We start from the raw sequence: 20,526 nt of genomic DNA, 5'->3' as shown, positions 1-20,526 counted from the left end.
ATATACACATTGTCAGCCACACATACACACAACCACAGTGCCAATGACACACATACATTCATAGAGTTAGATATACAAACACACAGTGTGACACTCACACACACAGTCAGCCATAGTGTCAGATGCACACAGATATATACACACTATCAGCCACACACACAGCCACAGTGCCAATGACACACATACATTCATAGAGTTAGATATACAAACACACAGTGTGACACTCACACACACAGTCAGCCATAGTGTCAGATGCACACAGATATATACACACTATCAGCCACACACACACACAGCCACAGTGCCAATGACACATACATTCACAGTGTTGGAGATACAATCACACAGTGTGACAAACACACACCGTCAGCCACACCATCAAGATGCACACAGATATATACACATTGTCAGCCACACATACACACAACCACAGTGCCAATGACACACATACATTCACATACAGTACGGTGCGCTCAGGCCGAGCGCACCGTTAGCCCCCATCTGGACGCGCATTTTCGACACGCTATTTTTACCCCTTATACAGTAAGGGGTAATAGCGCGAGGAAAACGCGTGTCCAACCCCCCAAAAACTAATAGCGCCCGCAACATGCAAATGCATGTTGCGGGCGCTATTAGTTATTCCCGCGCCATACAGAAAGTAAAATGTGCAGCCAAGCCGCACATTTTACTCTCAGAAATTAACGCCTGCCCAAAGGTAGGCGTTAATTTTGGCTGGCACCGGGAAAGTGTACAGAAAAGCAGAAAAAACTGCTTTTCTGTACACCCTCCAACTTAATATCATAGCAATATTAAGTCGGTGGCATCAAAAATAAAAAAAAAAAATCTGCCCGTGGGTTGGAAGACGGACGCTCAATTTTGCCGACGTCCGTTTTCCGAACCTGTGGCTGTCAGTGGCTTAGACAACCGACGCCGGTAAAATTCAGCATCGGCTGTCAAACCCGCTGACAGCCACTGCTTCTGTCAATAAGGAGGCGCTAGGGACGAGCTAGTGTCCCTAGCGCCTCCTTATTACTGTGGGCCCTCATTTAAATACAAAATCGCGCACCCAGGAGAGTGGCCTGGATGCACGTCAGGAGAGCGGGCGCTCGCCTTGGAGCGCTGGCTCTCCCGCGCATTTTACTGTATCGGCCTGAGTGTTAGATATACATACATAGTGTGACACACACACTTGTCAGCCATACACAGTCAACCAGTGTCAGATGCACACACATACACACTGTCAGTCACGCACACACACAGTGCCAATGACACACATACATTCAGTGCTAGATATACATACAGTATAACACACATACACTGTCAGCTATAGTGTTAGATGCATGCAGGTTTATACACAGTGTCAGCCACACATACACATATTCACAGTGTCAGATATACACATACATATAGTATCAGATATACACACAGTCATCCACACACAGACACGGTGCCAAATGACACACATACATTCATAGTGTCAGAAATACATACACACAGAGACACTCACAGTGTCAGACACACACTCACGGACACGGTGCCAATGATGCACATTCATAGTGTCAGATGCGCACACACACGCATTATGGGGCATAACATTCTTTAATTTGTATTTTTATTTTATTGATTGTTTTTATTTTATTTTATCATTATGTATGTCTATTGTGAACCGTTTTGATTAATTCTTTGAATTGCAAAGGCGGTATACAAACATTTTTAAATAAATAAAAATAAAATAAATGTAACAGTCACACACACTGTCAACCACAGCGTCAGTCTCAGACACACATATACATTCACAGTTTCAGATATACACATACAGTGACAGTTCCAAACACCCACCAAGTGGCAGACACACAGACAGTGTCAATTAAACACATACAGATACACACAGGGCTGTCACAAGGGGTGGACAAGCAGGGCAACCACCCTGGGCAGCAAGCCCGGGGGTTGCCGCGCTGCTCTTTTAAGTCAGTCTGTGAGTCTGCGAACACTGTTTTATCCAGCAACTGTCCTGGATACAGTCCCACGTACAACGTCTGTTTCACACACACAGTGTTAAGCACATACAAAGATGCAGGGTTAGTCACACATATGTCAGTTTCACACATGTGTCAGACACACAAACACTGTGTCAATCCCACACACAGAAGCAGGGTAGTCACATATACAATGCCAATTTCATACACATCTGTCAGACACACAGACATGCTGTGTTAAGCACACACAGAAGCAGGGTTGGTCACACATACAACATCAATTTCACATGCACGTCAGACACGGACACATTCACTGTGTCAAGTATACATACAGAAGCAGGGTTAGTCACACATAGTGTCAGTTTCTCTCTCTCACACACACACACACTGTGAATCACATACACAGTGTCATTTTCACACACACAAAGTGTCAGATACACACTGTCAAACACACATACAGAAGCAGGGTTAGTCACACATACAATGTCAGTTTCACACACGTGTCAGACATAGAGTGTCAAGCTCACACACAGATCAAGGTTAGTCACAATTGCGTCAGTTTCACACACACACACACACACACATACTGTCAGCAACACACACATTTCTAGATGTTTATTTATTTATTCGAATTTCTAATGTGCCTTTCCATAGAATCTGTTGAAGGAGGATATAAAAACAGAATAAGACACATATCTCAATCAGTTTTCACAAAAATTATACCACATATCATACAAACAAATCAAAGTGCACAGTGTGCAAGATAACAGTGCACTAAAACAGCAAAATCCAAAAGCAACAAGGTGCAATAAAAAGAACAAACACCAAACCGAAACTGAAGTGAGACAAATCCAGAAAAGCAAACCACATATAAAGGACATGTGGAGGAACAAGGTCAGGAACGCAATGGAAGCAACCCTACAAATTGCCACCAAAATCGCAGTCTCACACACACACACACACACACACAGTATCTGTGTCTCTTTTTCTCACTCCCACACACAAAGTCTCTCTCTCTTACACACAGTGTTGGTCTCACAGACACACACACACACACACACAATGTCTGCTTCTATCACACACAACGTGTCTGTCTCTCTCATAGTGTCAGTTACAGTCTCACAGACACAATCTCTCACACAGTGTCGGTTATACAGTATCTCACACACACATACAGTGTCTCTCACACACAGTGTCAGTTACAGTCTCACAGTGTCTCTCTCACACAGTGTCACAGTGTATCACACATACACAAAGTGTCAATTAGTGTCACACACACAGTGTCCCTCTCTCTCACACACACACACACTGTCACAGTCACACACAAAGTGTCAGTATCTCACACAAATGTCTCTCACACCCAGACACAAAGTGTCAGTGACACAGGCACAGAGTCCATCCTTGTGAACACACAAACTTGTTTTGTAAATTGGAATTGTTCCTTTGTGTCAACAGAAAAAGGAAACTATATGCACACAGGAGAATAACATAAGCTCTTCCTGCTTCTACACAAAGAGTCCCAGTTATAAGGACACACCCTCTGAGAGTCCATGGTATAAGGATGCACCTTACAAAGGCACTAACCCCATTAGAAGGGTTGAAATACTGTGAACTGTAGGAAGTGCGTAACTGAGATGTGTGGTAGCAGGATTACGCTCCCATCCCTTTTCCCTTTTATCCCCACTCCCTCTTTTTCAATTCCTCCCCTACCCAATCCCCTGACTCACCATGACTCTCTCCCCGCCTCACAAACCCTCACCCTTGTTCCCCCATGAACCCCTTACCCTGTTCCCTCTCCCTCCCCATCCCCAGTTAACACACTCACTTCCACCCCACCTCTCCTGATTGGTTCATTCTCTTGCCCAGTCCCCTCCCCCCAGACTCCCTCACTCAGGGGCTCCTATTGGCCAAACAAGAGGAGGAGGAAGTCCGTGGCCTTACAGTGTCTCTGGCCCATCCTCCTTCTTTCCTTGCCAGGGCCCCAAGCATCCTGCTTTGAACCACGGGGTTCAATACGTGTCATTCAGGGAAGGAGGGAGGATGGGCTGGAGGCATTGCAAGGGCACTGGCCTCCTTCTCCTGTTTGGCTGATAGGAGCTGGTAAGGGGAGGGTAGACTGCGCTGTCCACTGCCGCCAGTATGTCTCTTCCGAGGCGGGCAGGAGCGGGTAGACGTGCCGTCCACTGCCACCAGTATGTCTTTTCCGGGGCGGGCAGGAGCGGGTAGACGTGCCGTCCACTGCCACCAGTATGTCTCTTCCGGGGGCGGGCAGGAGCGGGTAGACGTGCCGTCCACTGCCACCAGTATGTCTCTTCCGGGGCGGGCTGGAGCGGGTAGACGTGCCGTCCACTGCCACCAGTATGTCTCTTCCGGGGCGGGCAGGAGCGGGTAGACGTGCCGTCCACTGCCACCAGTATGTCTCTTCCGGGGCGGGCTGGAGCGGGTAGACGTGCCGTCCACTGCCGCCAGTATGTCTCTTTCGGGGCGGGCAGGAGCGGGTAGACGTGCCGTCCACTGCCGCCAGTATGTCTCTTCTGGTGTGGATGCCATACAGAGAGGGGCGGATTTCAATTTGCATACCAGTGATGCAGGCCCAGGGCAACTTTCCTCTTTATTAGAGTTAGCTTTCTCCTACCATGTTAGAAGGCTATGCCTCTGTTATGAGGACCTTGTGCCTTTTCAGCTCTGCTCAGGCTGCCCTCTAGTGGATATTCAGTAAAGCTCAGCCAGGATCAGAGACAGCCCCATATTCAGAGAAGCTGCCTAAGCTGACAATTTTACAGAAATAAATTTAAAATAAAAAAGGGAAAACACAAAATAAAATTACAGAGTAGAGAAAGGGACCATAATGCCCAGGTTTGCATCCCCTGCTGCCTCCTTCCCTAGGGCAGACCCTCAGAGGATGTCCCCTGGGATTGAGGGCACCCATCTCACCCCAGGTCAGCGGAACAGGCAAGCCAGTCCTGGCTATACCCCAGTGCATCTTGGGAGTGGTAGTTTTCTGCACTTCCAATGTAACTACAGATCCAGAGATCTCTTGGGGAGGGAGGAACTGGGACCCAATCTGGAGCTCAGTAGCTCAATTTCCCTTTACTCCCAAAATGAAGGGGGGGGGGGGGGCAGACCCTTAAACAGACTTGGCCCCCACACAAGCAGGCCGATCTAATAAAGCAGCACGGAACAAGGGCAGCGTTGAGCACCTGCTTTCCTAACACGCGCCCTTCACCTCTCCTGGGCCCGAGATTGAATATTTAAATGAGGGATCACGCTGCCAAGGCGAGGTGGCTGTCAGCGGCTTAGGAAAACGGATGCTCAATTATACAACTTTTGGTTCCTCCAACTTAATATCGCCACAATATTAAGACAGAGGAAGTACAGAAAAGCAGTATTTCCTGCTCTGGGCAGGCAGGCGTTCATTTCTGAGGCTAAAAATGTGCAGGTCGGGCACACATTCTTTTAGGAATGAGGGAGTATATCTAAATACCCTCATCAACACGTATTTGCATGTGATGAGCGCTATTGGTTTCGCAGGGGGGTGGACGCACGTATGCCCTTATGGAATAAGGGGGGGTCTGGATGCGCGTCCAACCGCGGTTAAACAGTGAGCTTGGCTGAGCACACTGTGTTGGATCGGCCTGAAGGTCAGGGTAGGAGGACCTGATGACTCCAGCCCTGGTTTTGCCCCAGTGCATGCAGGGACTTGGAGTTCCATTTTTTTCCCCCATCGCTATCCCAGCCAAGTGGAAGAAGAAGCTCCGCCCATGCATGGAGAGCAAATCCAGATGTAGCTGAGCTGCTCCATAATCAGGGGCAGAGTCCCTGGCCTTCCTTTCTGACCTAATAAGCCACTCCCATCCCAGTCAGCTTTCCCTCTTTTCCAGTTCTACTTCTCAAGTTTGGGCTTTTTCTCCTTCCCTTTTATTCTCATCACACCTGCTCACTCCTCACTCTCTCCCCCCCCATGGCTGCCTGCTGAAGGGGAGAATTCTGCCATTCACCTGCAGGAAAGGACCAGGGTTTCCTACACCTGCTCCAGCACTTCCATTGCCTTAGCCTAAGGGTGGCCAACTCCAATCCTGGAGAGGCACAAACAAGCCTGGTTTTCAAGCTCACCAGAATGCCTATACATGAGAGATCCGCATGCAAATCAGTGTCACTCCTATCCCTTGGGGAGAGCCTGAAGCCCCGCCCTGCTTGTGGCACTCAAGAACCAGAGATTCCTAGCCCTAGGCTAGTGGGTCGCAGGATGTCCACCTGGAAACTGCAGAAGACAGAACTGCATCCAATGGCCACAGTGCATGCAAACCTCTCTCCTGCATAGCCATGGTGGCCATCCTGAAAACCAGGGCTGGTAATGGGCTCCTGCTCCCCCTTAGACCCTATTCTGCCACTCCCAGAGACAGAAACACAGACTTGCATTCTCAACTCACTTTATTGATATTACAACTTTCTAACCCTTTCTTCACGGAGGGTGAGGTCCAGCTCCACCAACCAATCCCTTCACCCTTTACTTTCTGAAAGCTGTAGGTGCATTCACCTAATGGAGAAAGTACCACAAGAGATTGGGGCAATAGTGAGAGAACTTAAGCACAGAAAACATGGGGGGGAACATACCCTACCCCAACCCCCATTGCATGCACAGAGCTGTAATTTCTCCACTATTCTAGCAGAACTGAGAACTGCAGCTCCTTCCATGCAATGGCACAGAACCACCCCTGACAGCAGGGCATCAGCAGCAAAACCTCACTGCACCCTCATTCCACCTTCCAGAGTTCATCACTAGGGCTGGGCTGGGTCACAGACAGGGCGATAAGCAGCTGAGCCAGATAATAGGTCACCATCACAATAAGGTGGGCATGGGGCAGCAGGAAGCAGAACCGGTCCACCGCCAGGGTGCTGTCAGAGACCATGAAGATGATGGCACCCACCGCAGAGGAGATGTGGGCCCAGGAGCGGCCGTACGGGGTCCGGCGAGCCCGTGTCAGCGCCCGCCACGTCAAACCACTGATTAGGGCAGTATAGGCACCGGTTGCATAGACCAGCGGTCCCTGCAAGTAGGGGAGCAGGAAGGCATAGAAGGCACCGCCCAGCATAGCCAGTGGCAAAAAGAAGTGAAGGTGCAACGGTCTCAGGCCAAAGGCAAGGATGTAGAGGAGGTGAGCCAGTCCAAAAAGAGCCATCCCTGCAAGAAATAAAACACACATGAAGTAAAATGAAATCAACTTCCAAAAAGGAACGGAAGCCCAGCCCCAGTCCCAGGCTCACCATGGAGAAAGAGGTCAGTCCAGAGGAGGCAGACATCCCCGGCCGCAGACAGCAGCAGAGCCAGCAGGATCTTCCATGTGTAAGGTACCAGGCGCCCATGGCTGTGGGCAACCACAAAGAAAGCCAGGCTGAGGACTGGAAGGCACTTCAGCAGGGCCTGGAAACAGCTTGGCTCCGTGGGGGGAGGCCAGAGGGCAAAATAAGCAGCAGAGGTCACAATGAAGGGCAGTAGGCAGAGGGTGAGGCTCCTGACCTGGTGGCAAGAAGGGAGAGAGTCTTTCAGAAGTGAGTAGGGGGGGGGGGGCATCTCCACCCCATCCCTGCTCTGGCACAGCCCAGGCTGGGAGCAAGAGCACCAGCACCCCAATGCTAGAATTACTCAGAGTATCAGACCAAATCCTCCTCTGATCCAAGCAACTAAATAAACGTGGAACTGCTTTCTGTCATTTTACAATTTCTCCCCTTTAAATAGATCAGAATTAAACATTAAAAAAAAAATTAAGTGTTTTAACTTTCTGAAGATTGCACTGCACCCTCAACAGTCAAACAGCTGGTTAAGTTTAGGCCCAGGCTAACACCCCCAGCTATGCTGAAACCTAGAGCTCTAGCAGCACAGTAACACACAGACCAGGGAGATTTGGTATCTTATGCCCTTTTTTTTGCTAGAGTAAGTGGTTATATGGGTTACAAGTGCTCCTCCTGCCTAACGTCTGGGTGAATGGCAGGGTGCTTAGTGTGAGGTAGGAGAGCTTCACTGAACACGCTGAAGGCGGGTCCCGGGCTCCCTCAGCACAGTAGCAGGTGTGGATCCACACCGGCCAGGGCTGGGCATGGACACTCTCCTCATCTGGCATCAGCCAAGGTGGAGGGTGTGGGGACAAAGCTCCAGTTCAAGAGGATGGAGGGCTGCCAGGTAGGCACCAGCCATCATCAGAAGGAAGCTCTCTCCCATGGGCTTACTTGCCTGATAAAAAGAAACAGGCGATGTCATAAAACCTCTGACAGTTTCTCCCATCCTAGAAGTGAGGAGGGGGCTTCTTGAGGGGTATCCTACTCTCTGCTAAAAGGCAACACTCCCCTAATAAGGTAACTGTTCCCTCCCATCATTCACCCATGTGGACTGCAACAGCATCCCTTCTCTTAAATCTCTTCCCTGTATCCACCTCCCAAAGTAGCTCCATACCAACCCCCCCCCCCCCCCGCAGTACTAAGAGCTAATAGTGGCAAGTGAGACTGGATGTGCCCCTCCCCCAAACACAGCCACAGAGACTTACAGAGGCTAGGCTCTTCTTCTTGGATCGTGGCTTGGGTTCGAAGAGGTCCATGTCCTGCAGCTAGGCCCTGCGTGTGCCCTCCGTGCAGCGAGTGGCACAGACAGGAGAGAAAGGGAAGGGGTGCGGATTATCAGTTACACTTTAACCTGCCAGGTGGCCCGGTGGACTTTTAACTTTAGCAGCTGATAAAGGGGATTTGCTCAGCTCCCAATTGGGCCTTTAAGTCTGGCTGTAGCCTTTTGCACCTCCACCATCTGCTGGCGCCAAAGAAGACAAAATGATTGCAGGTAGCACATGGTCTTATGTAGCAAAAAGATAGCAAAGCTTTTCTTCTCTGTCTCCATCTGCTGGCTGGGGAGAAAAAGCCACTTAGGTGGAAGTTGCTTTTGCAATGCTCATGACTGCAAGAAATCAGATACCAGTGAAGAGGCAGATCAGAGGAAGCAAAATTGCTTACCTTGTAATAGGTGTTATCCCAGGACTGCAGGATGTAGTCCTCACCTATGGGTGACATCATCACTGGAGCCCTGATATGGAAAACTTGTCAAAGTTTCTAGAAACTTTTGGCTGGCACACTGAGCATGCCATGATATTCTCAGGCATGGGGGGGGGGGGGGGGTCTCTCCCTTTAATCTCCTTTGTAGCAATAAGCAGGAGCGAAAAAATAAAATAATAAAACATATAAGACCCAACTCCACGGGGTGGCAGGTGGGTTTCGGGAGGACTACATCCTACTGTCCTGGGCTAACACCTACTACAAGGTAAGCAACTCTGCTTTAGCCCAGGACAAGCAGGATTATAGTCCTCACATATGGGTGATTAGCAAGCTACAGGCTGAGTCATTTTTGTATTGGACCAACAGCATACAACTTGTGCAATGGCACAACAACTGGTGTACTGCTGGGAAAAATGAGGCAGCCTGAAATCACAGTAGGATGGATATAGAAGGAGTTGGTACTATACTGGAACTAAGTTCTTTAAGACAGATTGTCCAAAGGCTGAATCGTGTTGTCCTTCTTGGTCAAAACAGTAATGTGCTGCAAAGGTGTGAAGAGAACTCCAAGTTGCAGCTTTACAGATATCAGAAATAGGCATTGAAGATAGTGTGCTACTGATGTGGACATAGCCCTTACTGAGTGCACTTTTACTCGCCCCTGGAGAGGAATACCTGCTTTTTTATAGCAGAATTCGATACAGTCTGCTAGCCAGTTGGAGAGAGTTTGTTTTCCCACTGCAACTCCTGGTTTATTGTCAACAGAAACAAAAAGAGTTGGGTGAATTTTCTATGGACTGCCATACGGTTCAGGTAAAAAGCTAGCACACGTTTACAATCTAAGGTGTGTAAAACTCTCTCGCCCTGGTGAGTGTGTGGTCTTGGAAAGAAAGTAGGCAAGACGATGGATTGACTGAGATGAAAATCCATTACCACTTTTGGTAGGAATTTGGGGTGAGTGCAAAGAACTACCTGGTTATGTAAGAACCTTGTGTAGTGTGAATATGTGACAAGAGCTTGTAACTCACTAACCCGCCTAGCAGATGTAATGGCTACTAGGAAAAATACTTTCCATGTAAGAAATGTTTCATCACAGGTGTGCAGAGGCTCAAATGGGGGATCGCATGAGCCTGGATAGCACTACATTTAGGTCTCATTCAGTAACAAGTGGTCAAATGGGAGGCTTAAGGTGGAGTAAGCCTCTCATAAATCGACTCACTAGGGATTGCGCTGTTATCAGTGCATCCCCTATTCCCTTGTGGTATGCTGCTATGGCACTTAGGTGTACTCTTACAGAAGATAGCTATAGACCAGAAGCCGAAAGGTGGCACAGGTAATCCAACAAAGAAGGAGTGGGGCAAGAAAAGGGGTCAAAACCATTTTGTGTGCACCACTTGCTAAATCTTGTCCACTTTGAGTGGTAAGATTTACAGGTGGAAGGCTTTCGTGAAGCTACAATAACTTCCAATACTTGGGTTGAAAGATTAAGCGGTTGCAGAATTAAGTTTTCAACATCCAAGCTGTCAGGGCAAGAGTTGGCAGGTTGGGATGACACAACTGAACCTGATTCTGAGTTATAAGAGTGAGCACTGTGCCCAGGCGAAATCGGTTGTCTGATTGAGAGGTCAAGGAGTATGGGAAACCATACTTGTCGAGGGCAGTACGGGGCTATGAGGATCATTGTCCCTCTGTCCTGTTGTAGCTTCACGAGAGTTTTGGATATGAGCGGGATCGGAGGATACACATATAGAAGACCTGTGTTCCAGAGGCAAGCAAAAGCATCCCTGGGGAACGTTGGTTGATATCCGTGGAAGAAGCAGAATCTTTCCATTTTGTGATTCAGTTTAGATGCAAAGAGGTCTATGGCTGGGTGACCCCAGCTCAAAGATTCTGCTCGCTACATCTGGATCCAGAGCCCATTCGTGGGGATGGAAACCAACTGAGATCATCTGCTAGAACGTTCTGTATGCCTGCCAGATAAGTTGCTCAGAGATGCATGGAGTGCTAGCGAGCCCAGGCCCAAATCTGTACTGCTTCTTGACAGAGCAGATAAACAGGGAGGCACAGGCTCTTATATACCACATTGCTACTCTGTTGTCTGTCTGTATCAGCACAGTCTTGTTCGAGAGGCTGTCCTTGAAGGCATAAAGGGCATAACGCATTACTCGAAGCTCTAAGAAGTTTATCTGACACTTCATTTCGAGCGTAGTCCACATACCTTACGTTTGAAGGTTATTGACATGTGCCCCCCCCCATCCCAAATTGGAGGCATCTGTGATCAAGATGAGTTGTGGAGTTGATTGCTGGAATGGGAGACCTGCTTTTAAGGCAGCTTGATTTGTCCACCAATGGAGCAAAAGGTGTAATTGGTGGGTGATTTGAACTGTATATGACAATGGTTGGAAAGCTTGGAACCACTGAGATTTCAAAGGTCCATTGAATTCTTCTCATGGCTAACTTCACCATAGGGGTAACATGTACTGTAGAGGCCATGGGTCCTAGTAGCGCTAGAAGTTGATGGCAGAGGCAAACTGGCAGTGGGTTACTGAATTCGCCAATCATGCTAGATTGTTGGCACAGTCGTTTGGAAGAAAAGCTTTCACCACTGGGGTGTCGAGGTCTGCCCCGATGAACATGAAGAGCTGAGATGACGCAATGTGGGATTTTTGAGAGTTGTAATAGTCTTATTGTGCTTTTTTAAGGCAGACATAGCTTCCTATCTGGATAGACTTCTGCTTAGCCAATCGGCTAGGTAGGGAAAAACATGGATACTGTTTTTTTTCTTAGATATACAGCAGCAACTGCTAGACATTTTGTGAATACTCGAGGAGCAGAGGCGAGTCCGAATGGCAGGACTCTATACTGGTAACTATGTTTTCCCACGACAAATCGTAGGTACTTGCGGCACTGTATGAAAATGGGGATGTATGCATAAGAGTCTTGAAGATCTAGAGAACAGAGCCAATCGCCCCATTGAAGCAAAGGAAGGATGGTTCCCAGAGATACCACCAGCCATTTTTCTTTTTGAAGAAATTTGTTGAGATTGCAGTGGTCTCAGATAGGGCGAAGGGCACCTGTTTTCTTTGGTATTAGGAAACAGAACTCTTTGCTTTGTTGAGACCGGGGAACTCATTCGATAGCCCTGCTAGTCAGCAGAGTTGAGAGTTCTACTTGAAGTTGAGACGTGATGACAGTGCTTGACCAAAGTGTGATGGGTGGCAAATGCGGGGGTATTGTTTTGAATTTGAGAGGGTATCCCCGATTCAATATGGCTAATTCCCCTTGATCTTTTGTAATGAGACTCCATTGGTGTTTGAAATGATGGAGTTGACCTTCTATTGGTAAATGGGGCATAGGATTGATGGCGAGGCTTCTATTCTCTTCATGTATTTCAAAAACCAGCTGCGAGACCAGTTTGTGGAGGTGGCTGGGTTTTTGTCTGCTTTGGTTGGCGTATACATCCCCTTTGTGGCAGACGGTAGGAACACGCTGAAGAAGCAGGTGAATAGTACTTTCTAGGCTTATAGAAAGGCCTCCTGGTATCTCTTCTGTTAGCTTTTCGTAAGGAAGAAGGCTGATCAGATGGTAATCTGGAGAGCTGACGGAGTGTCTCATGGTGATCTTTTAGGTGGGAGACAGTGTCTTGAATTTTTTTCTCCGAAGAGATTGTCTCCAGTACATGGGAGATCTGCCAGTCTCAGATTTCTAACCTGAGGTCAGAGGCTTTGAGCCAAGCCCACCTTCGTGAGTTGATTCCAGCTGCTGATAGACAGGTGGATGTCTCAAATGAGTCATAAGCCGCTCGTACTTCGTATTTGCCAGATTCGAGGCCTTTGGCAGAGTATTTAGTGACAGCTGCTGTTGTTGAGGGAGGTTATCGGCAATATCTTGAACTTGTTTCCACAAGTTTCTTTGATATTGCGTCATATAAAGCTGGTATGCCAGAATCCTAGATACCAGCATGGATCCTTGAAAAACTTTTTTTTCCTAAGCCATCTAAGAACTTCTGTTCTTTTCCTGGTGGAGCAGAAGAGTGTGGTTTGTGTTTCCGGGCTTTTTTCTGAGCCTATTCAACGACCACTGAGTGGTGTGGCAATTGCGGTTTTTGGAAACATGGGAAATGTTGTACCAGGTATGTTGTGTCTGTTCTTCTGTTTACAGCCGGTACACCGAGCAAGGATGTTCCCATAATCGATGCTGAAATTCCAGAAGCACTTCATGAATGGGTATTGCCATCACATCCTTTGGTACATCAAATTGCAACACTTCAAGAGTCTTGTGGCTTGTATCCTCTTCAGTAAGCAATTCAAAGGGAATTATATCTGCCATTTCCTTTATGAAATTTGCAAAGGACAGGTCCTCAGGAGGGGACTTCCTTCGCTCTTTTGGTGGAGAAGGCTCAGACTATAAATCTTCTGTATCAGTGTCTACATCCTCCCAAGGACTGTAGTGAGGTTGATAAGGTGAGCCAGAAGGATCTAGTTTGTGTTTTGGAAGAGGATGCTTTGTTTTAGAAGCAGACTTCGATGGTTGAGTTGGAATCTGCTTTGGTATGGAAGGAGACAGTAAAGGCATCAATGGGGAATCGAAAGGCATCGATGGCCGGCATCGCCCGATGGACCGGGTCATGATGGCATCGATGGATCCGGGAGTGGCATTGAAGGTAATGTCGGTGCCCGGGGGTGTTGAAGGCCCAATGGCCCCGGGAAGGAATCAGAGTCCCTCACATCGTCCTCCGATGAACCTGGAATTGGAATCAAAGGAATCATCGATGGATGTTTAGACATCGCTGGTGTCTATGGCCACATCAGGGGAGCTGTCGGCGTCATGTGTTGGTGCTGGAAAAGCTCCAATTAATGCGTCGATTCTATTCAGTAGAGGTTGAAAAATCGACTGTTCTGGCGTCTGTGCCGTGTCTGTACTGGTGCTGGCATGGAAGGAGGCTGGAATTTCTGGAATGCCTCGATGATCACCTGTTGGACCATGGAAGTCACTTCTTCCCTGGAGACTGGGTCCACTGTCACAGGAGAAGGTAAGACTGATGCTACTGGCTCTTCCACGACCGAGCATGGTGGCATAGTCTCTAACACTAATCCCGGTGGAGAGCGCCTCGGTATCTCGGGTATAGAGGGACATGGTGGCTCTAGTACCCGGACATGCTTCGGCATCTGCTTGCTGTCCTTCGGTGCCAATGCGGATGCCATTCCCTCCGATGGATCGGAGACAGAACGGTGTCGATGGCGTCTTTTTCATGATGTTCTCTCGTAGATGTCAATGAAGAAGCTATGGAAGATCCAGAAGGGGGTCGGTGACTGACAGTCATCGGCCTTTTTCTTACCTCAATGTTTTTCAACAGAGGGTGACAATTTCTTCGGTGACGATGTCGAAGATGTCTATGAAGTGAGTTTTTTTTTTAAACAGCTCCATTTTATCCAACCGGGCACGCCTGCCCTTCGGTGTCATCTGGGCGCAAGTTGTACAAGCACGGACATCGTGGCCTGATCCCAGGCATAAAACGCAAACGTTGTGTGGGTCGGTTATCGACATAGCTCGGGTACAATTTGGGCATTTTTTGAATCCCGAGGCCATGCTGAAAAAATAGGCCGGGTAACGGTCGATGGCCTGCGGGTATCGAATAAAGGTGACAGGAATCGACTGAAAAAAATGACTCAAAGTACTCACCGGATGATATGTCGAAGGGAGACCAGAGTAGATAATTTTGTGACTGAAAAGTTATATTTTCCGTGAGGAAAAAGTCTCACAGAGCTATCACGTGAGGCTTACAGCACCGCAGAAAAAAGAGGGACTGAAGGGAGACTTTGATAGAAGTTTTTTGTACCAGGGCTCCATCGATGATGTCACCCATATGCAAGGACTATCATCCTGCTTGTCCTAGGATATAAGATGAAATGCCTGGGCAGCAGAGGCTGCTGCTCTCCCCCATCTCTTCAGCTAGCAGGGCCGTATTCATATTTTGGAGTCACCGCTCCTGCGGTCTCTTCAGCTAGCTACAGTGTTTTCAGATGTAGGGAGTTTGAGGCTGCAATCACAGCTCTCATCCTTGCTCAGCTTTACCATCACCATGGCCTCTATATTGCCACACATTTGCAAAACCTGGCGCCACAGAAAGAAAAAGCAAGGCTGCAACCATCACTGATTCCCAGAAAACCTGGCAAGGGGCTTTCCCCCATCAGAAAAAAAAAAAAGAAAACAGCAAGAAGCAAAGCCATTATAGCACTGAGTTCAGCAGTCATCTGCAAACACATCACGCTTACGCCAGAACCGCACAAGAAAAAAAAATGGGCCCCTTGGGTTCTCTGGTCATCTTGTTCAAAAGGCTAACCCAGCACAGCTACTCCAAATCTTCAGCACAGACTGACCCATTGCTCTCAAGTAAGCAAAAGGGGATAGAGGCGTGCAACCCAGTCTGAGTGTTACAAGCAATAGAGCCCCAGAGCCATGCTGTGCTAAGAGACAGCCAAAAAAAAACAAAAACAAAAAAAAAAAACCCAAAAAACTGCTTAGCTATAGCAGGATGGGGACAACACAGATGGGTTATGGAAGTCCAGAGGGCACCATCTTCCGGCAATGCTTTCAGGCATGCATGGGAGTCTCCCAAATTCCTCTGCCAACTGTAGCGGCGATCAGACACCCAAAGGCAAGGCCGAAGTCTAGCTCTCTGAACTAGACTTAACTACCCTACGGCACTGGAAGATCTTCCCTGGCTGTGATTTTGTTCATTGTTACCCAAGTCACTTCTCACCCACTGACAGGGACAGCTGCCATCTCCCACCCCGCTATTCCCTTGCCAAGCAAGCACCCACCCACCCACCCACCATTGATTCGTAGACATCATAAGCAAGAATATGCATAATTTATTTCTCTTACAATCCAGCCAACAAAAATAAAAAGGAACACGTTTGAAATGTTCTTAAGATGAAAAAAAATACATAAGTTACTTTGTTTTTAGAAGTCATTTTTTAACATTTTATTTTTCATTAAAAAAAAAAAATGCTCTAATGATCTTTCCCCTTCTCTTCTAGTGGCTTCAGTTCCATTTCTGTTACTCACATTGTATTCCAATGCCCAAGGGTAATTATATTCCTTTCCCTGCTCAGCTCTGGCTGTCACATCCCCTCCCCCTCCCCAAAGCCTGCCCCAGTCTGCAGGGGGCTAGCAAAAGGCACATCTGCAGGGAAGGGATGGGGAGGTAACCCCCCAAGCTCCCCAGTAGAAGCATAGCTGTGGTGGAGGCTGAAGCAAATGAGGGGGGGGGGGGCATAAAATTACTTAACTATAATACAGCAAAGAAAAAAAACCAACATGGACTGGTCTCAACTTTTAAACCACAAACGCTCTTTACTGGTCACTTTGGTTAAATCGAGACCTGGAAGCAGCATCCGCACCAACGTTTCAGATGCAGACTGGAGCTTCCCCCCCCCGCTTGGCCTCAACTCCGAGTGGCGCTCTGGCTCACAGCCACAAGGCTAATGCAGCGCCCAATGCTGCAAGGGGCAAGGCCTCAGTCTTCTTTGGGAAAGCAAGACCAGCGCTGATTTGAGAGTGTTATGGGGTGAGGGGGGGGGGCACTGCTCCCGCTCTGAGCACCAGGGGGGGTTCCCAGAAACAAAATGTGCTAATCCAGGTTCCCACACCACTGCTAGAATGGCCACAGTGCCCACTACCAGAGCAGACCCCATCTTCCTTCGCATATGCCCTTGCTGGCCAGCTCCAGAGACTGGAGATGCATTTTTGTTTTAAACCGCGAGCCACGCCACGCCGCACAGGGCAGCCACTAACACTTTCATAACTGCTGTGCCAGGCAGAGCAACGAGTGGGTGGGGGGAAGCTCTCCTCCCCACCCCCCTTCACCTTTTATATTCAAAACAGGAGACAAAAGCCACAACCAGCAGCTGGCTGCATCCACGTACCACGGCACGCAGGAATGGCAGAGCCAGATCCCACCGCTGGAGGGAGGGTTCTTTACAGTCTCTCTGCAGCCAGAGGACACAGGGAACTGAAGCTGGGGGGGGGGGGGGAGAGGGAGGTATTATTTTAAGGCACTTGGTATCACCTGCACAGTACCTGACTTGGGGGGGGGGGGGGGGTGTTAGCAGCAGTACAAATTAATCCTGTAATAGCTTTAGCTTGGCTTTCTGGGATGGTTCCTGGGGTGGGGGGCCCAGAACACAGTTCAGAAAGGGACTGAATGACTGAACTGATTCCACAGTACTAAATATGCTGCTTGCTTTATTTTTAATTTGATAGGGGGGGGGGGGGGGTGTCTGAAGGAATTATAATTCAGTGTTTACCACAGCCCGCCTTCTGCTCCTGGCTGTGCTGCTGATGGTTCCTGACCCAGATAGCCATCTTCCTCTGATCCAAGGGTGCCAACGCCTGCCAGAGCTTCCAGGAGGCTGTGGCAGTGACCCTCTCCACAAGTTACACATTCAGTGAAGGTGGGGTGGGAAGCGCCTAAGGCACAATGTATTAAGTGCAGCCTTAGGGGGGGGCGGGGACAGGGGACAGATGAAGGTGGGGTAGGATTCTGTAATACCATTTAACAGTCCCTAAACTGTAAACCACTAGACAACAGCCCCAAGACAATGCTAAAAGGGAGCTTGGGGGAGGGGAAAAACAGCCCTCTTGTACCACGTTTGGGTTACGCAGTACAGACACAGTGAAGCTGCTCAGACCCGCGCCACAGACACTCCCCACCCCAGGCTCATCCCACTCTTGCAATAGAGGAAGGAGGAGGGAAGCTCATTTATAAAGCTTACCCAGAGCATTACTGCCTCCACCCTCACAGCTGCCCTAAATGCAAGGAAACAGAGGGCCAAGATATTTAAAAAAAAAAAAAAAAAAAAGGATACCCTGCGCACTGCCTAACATGAGTACAGGCTTCAGGCCCAGGAGCACCACCAATTCTGGGGCTGCGCTCTAGCAGAAATCTTTCCTCACCATATTTAAGATTAAAGTCACTTTCTCTATATTTATATATCTATCTAAATTTAAGGAACGACTTCCACAGATTTCAGTGCAAAATTGTTGAAGGGTTTTTTTTTTTTCCTTGTTTTTTTTCTTTTTTTTTTTTTACACATAGCAGAAACCGCTGTCTTGGGCAGGGGTGGGTGGGGGGAGAAGGAGGGGAGTGGTGTTCATGAAATTCATCTAACTCGAGGTCTCCGTCAGGTTAATTCGATTTTCTCTTCGCTGCTGCGCCGGTCGAGTCCAGTCGTCTCTGGCACAGGCAACTGGCCGGAGCAAGCAGGGCCAAAGCCCCAGTCCTCCCCCTCTCCAAATCCTGCTCGGCTCCAGCAAGCTGAGGTGAGGGGAGTACTGCTGCTTGCTTCCTGTTTTCCTAGCTGATACCTCCTGCAAGGGTGGGGGGCGTGGACAGACATTTCATGGATTTATCTAGGGAAGAAAAGAAAAAAGAGGGACATTTCAGAGACTTACGGCAGACTCGTACAATGCAGGATCCCTGTCTAGTATAGAAGCTTCTAAGGGGAAGAGGGATGATAAAGCATGCACACCCAGGTAGCCAGAGGCACAGCCAAGTTGTGACAGAGGTAGCATGAGTGTTGCTTGTAAACCGTGCCCATGGGTAAAGACAAAACAAAATGCACACGAAGGACAAAGTCAGTCTTACCCCTTAATTTCTTTTAAATCCTGCTACATCTGTCCAGATGTGTTTCTGCCCCACCAGCACATGGAGACAGAACACCTTGTTCTGCAACAGCACCACTATTTACAGGGAGGCCGCTCAGTCAAATACCAGTAATTAAAAAAAAAAAAAAAAAGTCACCACAAGAGAAGAATCCTCCAACAATCTCTTCACCACCTAAGAAAGGGAAGAAGAATTAGAAAATATCAAGATTTTTTTCCCCTTAAAGAGAGAAGGATCCTTCCCTAAAACAGATTCCAAAAAAAAAAAAAAACCGAAACAAAAACTAGAGAAAAAAAAGTCACCGACTTCCCGGGAAGGGACGGGGATGCATGTAGCAAGATTAAAGGAAAAGAAATGAACAGGTGAAACTACATTTCTCCTTCCTTAGCATCCTGCTAAACCATGTCCAGACACATGGGAAGTATCCAAGCCTCAATTAATGGGGGTGTTAAGACAGAACTGTCTTTAGCACACTTGCTCTGAAGGCAGCATCCGTTCTAGCCTGAAACGTTAAGCTTGTAATGGCTTGGGAAGGCACGTAGTTGGTCTTATAAAATTCCTCCAAAGCAACTGCTGATTCTTCGGTTCAGCTTCTGAAATTTGGCAACCTTTTCAAGTAGTAAGCCAAAGATCATTGTCTTGATCTATCAGGACAGATATGCATTTGAAGCTGCTTCTCCCTCTCTCAGACTGGCGAATAAAACAAGCAGCCTATCAGATTTCCTGTAAGGGTTAGCTGCCTTAAGATAGAGGAGAAGCTTATGATCTATTTGTCCCACGACTATTCTACTCCACAAAGGCTGGAAGAGCTCATCAGGGAAAAGGAGAAACCTTAGGCGAAAAGGACAGCACTGGATGAAACGACACCGAATCCACTAAGAATACCATGCAATGTTTATCAGGTTATGACTGAAATTCTCTCACACTTCTGGTGGAATAAATCACAAACAGAAAACATTTTAAGGGAGAGATCTTTCTTGGACTCGTGCTTTAGTGACTCAAAAGGAGAATCCACCAAGGCACTAAACACCAAATTTAAATGCCCCTGTGACAGCAGCACCCTGAAGGAAGCGCACACGTGCTTCACCCCAGGAACAAAACAAGACGTATCCGGAAAGAGGCTACTGAAACCCCTTGAGCTGGACCTCCACAGTAAGAGTCCACCACCAACTGAAGCTTTAGTGTATCAAGCACTGTAAACATATCAAAATATCCTTATGTGTCTCAAAGACATGCCTCACTGACACGTGCCAGCAAAGGTGACATCTGCCCAGACTTCAGTAAAGTGAAAGCACTGTTTCAGGAAATCTAGTGAACTTTGTTTCCAGTTCATTTTATTTTGCTTGGGAATTTATTATAACCTACAAAATCAGTGGAAAAATCAGTGTGAAAATTGACTTCTGCCCCTCCTCTCCCAACCTCTCTTTGTTGGTTATAATAAACACTAATAAACTCCTTGGGAAAATAAAAATTGAAAACGAAGGTCCCTAAAGCTATCCACTTCCAGCATAAACGCCATCTTTAAAGGACCAAGCCAAAATGGAGTCAGATCCTCCATTACTACTGGCTCCTGGCAAAAAAGACATAACATCATAAAAAGTTACCATACTGGGTCAGACCAAGGATCTATCAAGCCCAGCATCCTGTTTCCAACAGTGGCCAATCCAGGATACAAGTACCTGGCAAGTATCCAAACATTAAGTAGATCCCTTGCTACTAATGCCAGTAATAGCAGTGGCAATTCCCTAAGTCAGCTTGACTAATAGTTTATGGACTTCTCCATTAGCTCAACCTTTTTGTGATTTTTTTCAAGAGGCCGATATTCGGCTCCATTTGTACGGCTAAGTC

General features: G+C 47.8%; 2 protein-coding genes across 6 annotated transcripts in view; both read right to left on the bottom strand.

Annotated features, from left to right (window-relative positions):
* Positions 1-6,389: 6,389 nt before the first annotated feature.
* TMEM86B (transmembrane protein 86B) lies at positions 6,390-8,732 on the bottom strand. Its single transcript, XM_029585194.1, has 3 exons — positions 8,516-8,732; positions 7,242-7,494; positions 6,390-7,158 (listed from the first exon to the last, which is right to left on the bottom strand). Exons 1-3 carry the CDS (start codon positions 8,564-8,566, stop codon positions 6,731-6,733), a joined length of 732 nt encoding a protein of 243 aa, XP_029441054.1. The 5' UTR covers positions 8,567-8,732; the 3' UTR covers positions 6,390-6,730.
* A 7,133-nt stretch (positions 8,733-15,865) lies between these two features.
* PPP6R1 (protein phosphatase 6 regulatory subunit 1) overlaps positions 15,866-20,526 on the bottom strand; it is a 65,929-nt gene continuing 61,268 nt past the window's right edge. For all 5 annotated transcript variants that reach the window (XM_029584215.1, XM_029584211.1, XM_029584213.1 and 2 more), the window contains one exon: positions 15,866-18,425. In XM_029584215.1, coding sequence (XP_029440075.1) covers positions 18,422-18,425 — 4 coding nt within the window. In that variant the 3' untranslated portion in view covers positions 15,866-18,421. The remainder of the gene's footprint in view (positions 18,426-20,526) is intronic.

This window comes from Rhinatrema bivittatum, chromosome 19 (assembly GCF_901001135.1).
Source record: "Rhinatrema bivittatum chromosome 19, aRhiBiv1.1, whole genome shotgun sequence".
NCBI classification, from domain to species: Eukaryota; Metazoa; Chordata; class Amphibia; order Gymnophiona; family Rhinatrematidae; genus Rhinatrema; species Rhinatrema bivittatum.
The sequence above is the reverse complement of the archived record's forward strand: the minus strand, read 5'-3'. Positions and strand labels throughout refer to the sequence as shown.